This window comes from Ammospiza caudacuta, chromosome 31 (genome assembly GCF_027887145.1).
Source record: "Ammospiza caudacuta isolate bAmmCau1 chromosome 31, bAmmCau1.pri, whole genome shotgun sequence".
Taxonomy (NCBI): domain Eukaryota; kingdom Metazoa; phylum Chordata; class Aves; order Passeriformes; family Passerellidae; genus Ammospiza; species Ammospiza caudacuta.
Genome location: NC_080623.1, coordinates 5,144,425 through 5,147,180, shown reverse-complemented (window position 1 = coordinate 5,147,180; position 2,756 = coordinate 5,144,425). Strand labels below are relative to the sequence as shown.

General features: G+C 53.0%; 1 protein-coding gene across 2 annotated transcripts; it reads right to left on the bottom strand.

Moving 5' to 3' along the window:
* On the bottom strand, positions 1-2,756 carry TMEM106C (transmembrane protein 106C). 2 transcript variants are annotated; one of them, XM_058822229.1, is made up of 7 exons: positions 2,534-2,756; positions 2,373-2,436; positions 1,851-2,010; positions 1,630-1,770; positions 1,436-1,485; positions 1,139-1,192; positions 1-824 (listed from the first exon to the last, which is right to left on the bottom strand). In XM_058822229.1, the coding sequence occupies exons 1-7, from the start codon at positions 2,721-2,723 to the stop codon at positions 713-715; spliced, it is 771 nt and encodes a 256-aa protein (XP_058678212.1). In that variant the 5' UTR covers positions 2,724-2,756; the 3' UTR covers positions 1-712. The 2 variants fall into 2 exon arrangements, with proteins under 2 accessions (XP_058678212.1, XP_058678213.1); XM_058822230.1 differs by lacking the exons at positions 1-824; positions 1,436-1,485 and having other exon boundaries at positions 1,146-1,192; positions 1,532-1,770.

The following is a 2,756-nucleotide window of genomic DNA, read 5'->3' as shown; positions in this document are numbered from 1 at the left end:
TAATTTTCCCATTGAGGAAGGATCCCCTCCCATGTAGCTGTGTCTGGCTCCCGAATCCCACGGGAAAGGAGGGCTGAAATTCCAGAAGAAACCTCCCAAAAAGGGGCAAAATGCCAAAGGGCTGCGGGGGCCGGGCTGGCAGCTGGGCTTTGCTCGGGATAGCGGCTGGCAGGAATGTCCAGCTCCCGGCAGGGAGGCCTTGGAATCCCAGCCTCCCACAGAACCCCCTCCAATCCCCGCTGCTTTGGGAAGTGGAGCACAAAAAGCAGCAAATTCCCGGATTTCAAACCCCAGGGAAGAGCCTCTGGATGCCAAAGGGGTCGGAGCCACAGGGGGAAAATGAGGGAGAAATTTATTCCAAAGATTTGGGTTCCTTTGGCTCCTTCCAAGGGTGTAACAGAGGCTCATGCCAGGTGGGAATTCTCTCTTTTTTGGGGTCTTGAGGTGCTGCCACCATTGAGCAGGAAAACAAACTCATTTTCCCTGAAAAAAACTAAACCCATTCACTCTCAAAAATTAAATCAATTCACCCCAAAACACCCTGACGGTGCCAAGCTTCCAGAACAGGTGCAAACCACTGCAAATCTCTGGGATTTCAGCCCTCGGCTCCGGATTCCTCGGCAGGAAGGAAGGGAAGGAGCACCCCCGGCAGGGCGGCAGAGGAGGCGCCGCGTCTGTCCCCGCAGAGCCACTCGCGGTCCCCGCGGTGCCCTCAGGGCGTCCCCCGGGCCGGCGCCGTGGAGTTGGAGCTGCAGTCCAGGTAGTGGAAGGTCTCCAGGGTGCTCTGGGCGCTGTGGCCGATGTAGGAGAGCCTCACCGAGGTCCTGGCAGGGCAAAGGGACAACTCAGAGGTTTGGATTCATCACAGACTCCTCTTTTCCTCAAAAAAAACACCCCAAATTCCGGCGGGTTTTGGTGAAAAGGTGAGGATTGCAGCCTCGGGAAGGAGCTGTGTGCTCCACCCCATATTTACCCACCCTGGGCTGGATTAAAACCTGACCCTGAGGTGAATTTGGGGAAAAATCCAAGCAGGATTTTCTCCATAGGGCCCAAATCCGTGGCTGGAGTTCCCCAGGGATTCAGGAACCACAGAACAGAATCTTTAAGGTGGGAAAAGAGCTCCAGGAGCGGCACCCACCTCATGAGGATCACGATGTTGTGGACCTTCACCTTGGGCAAAGTGCAGAAAAAACTGGAAAAGATCAAGGAAATTGGTCAGCAAGTGAGAAACTTGAGGAATTTGGGATTTTTTTGGCAGCTCCAGCTGGTATTTTTCACTTTGGTGTTAACAAAACCATCTCACAGCACCTTGAGAAAATTCCTGGCAAAGGAATTGAGCAGGAAAAGTGACTTACAATTAATTCCCCAAATTTTAATCAAAGCAGCTCCAACCCTCTCCCTCCCCAGGTATCTCCAAGGAGCAGTAAATCCTTACTACACATAGGACAGGGATCCACCCAGCTCTGCCTTCACGGTGAAATTCACCTGCAACAGAGCGGAAAAAAATCAGATTTCAGTGCAGCTTCATCACCTTCAACCCCATTTCTGAGGGAGTGCACAGAGCAAAAGCAGCTGTGGCCCCTGGGCATTGAAATCACGAGGTGAACTCGCAGAGCTCCCAGTCAGTACCAGTTTGTCCCTCAGGGGCTGGATGCTGGAGACGTTGGTGAGCTGCTGCCTGCCCACCACGGTGTTCATGTACTGCACCTGGCTGCTCAGGCTGCTCACTGCCACCGAGTAGAAGTTGGAATTCCTGATCCTCAGCGTGGCCTGGAGGGAACAAAAACAACCCTGACCTCGCTGGCTCCTTCCCCTGCGGGTTTGTTTTCCCAAATCCATGGAAACTTTACCGTGATGGCCAGGAGGACAGCGGAGTTCTTCCTGTCAAACCACACCTGCACCACTTTGATGCCATCATCGTCTACCAGCACCGAGTGGGGGAACAGGAAGAAAACCCCCAGGCCAGACAGCAGCAGGCAGAGCAGCACTGAGAGCAGCACATAGAGTTTCCTGGGGAAAAAAAAAAAAAAAAAAAAAAAAAATTCTTCACCTCATCTGCAAGATTCGGATCCTAAAATACCCCACCCCACGTTTGGTTTCCTTGGAAGAGGCACCCAAGAGCTGCTGTCACATTTTTAATATCAAGATGGCTCAAAATCCTCCCTTTGCACATTTGGGGTTGGGTAATGAGCAACCAAAGCAGCATTTTGGGGTCTTTTTGCAGTTGCTCCCAAAACTCCAGTGAGGGGATGGAAGGTGGAAGTGAGTTCGTGGTACTCATGGTAGAAATATTTAAAATCACACTTTAAAGCCTATATTTTGGGGTGAAAACAGAAACAGCCCCTAAAGCAATAAAAGAACTCCTCCCTTACGTTCTCTGAGGACGAAGCCGTTGGTCGCTGTAGGGGATCAGAGCCACCAACTCGTTCACCTGCTCTGGGAAGCAAATTGGGAATAACACATTAAAAAGTGACTCTTTTTTTGCTGTTTAGAGCTGGATTTTGGGGATTTTAGGCCCCAGAGGAGCAGCCACCTGAGGGGATGCGGCCGGTGCCTTGGCAGGTGGGGCAGGTGATGCTGTCCTGGCCCGTGAACTCCATGTAGGGACTCTTGGCCCCATCCTGCACGGGCTCCTGGCTGACCAACACCTCCTCCTCCTCAGCCTCGGCCTTCCTGCGGCTCGGGGCGGTGCTGGCGGCGGACAGGGAACGCACAGAGCCCATGGTGGCGGTGATGGGGACGGCTGTGTCACCTGG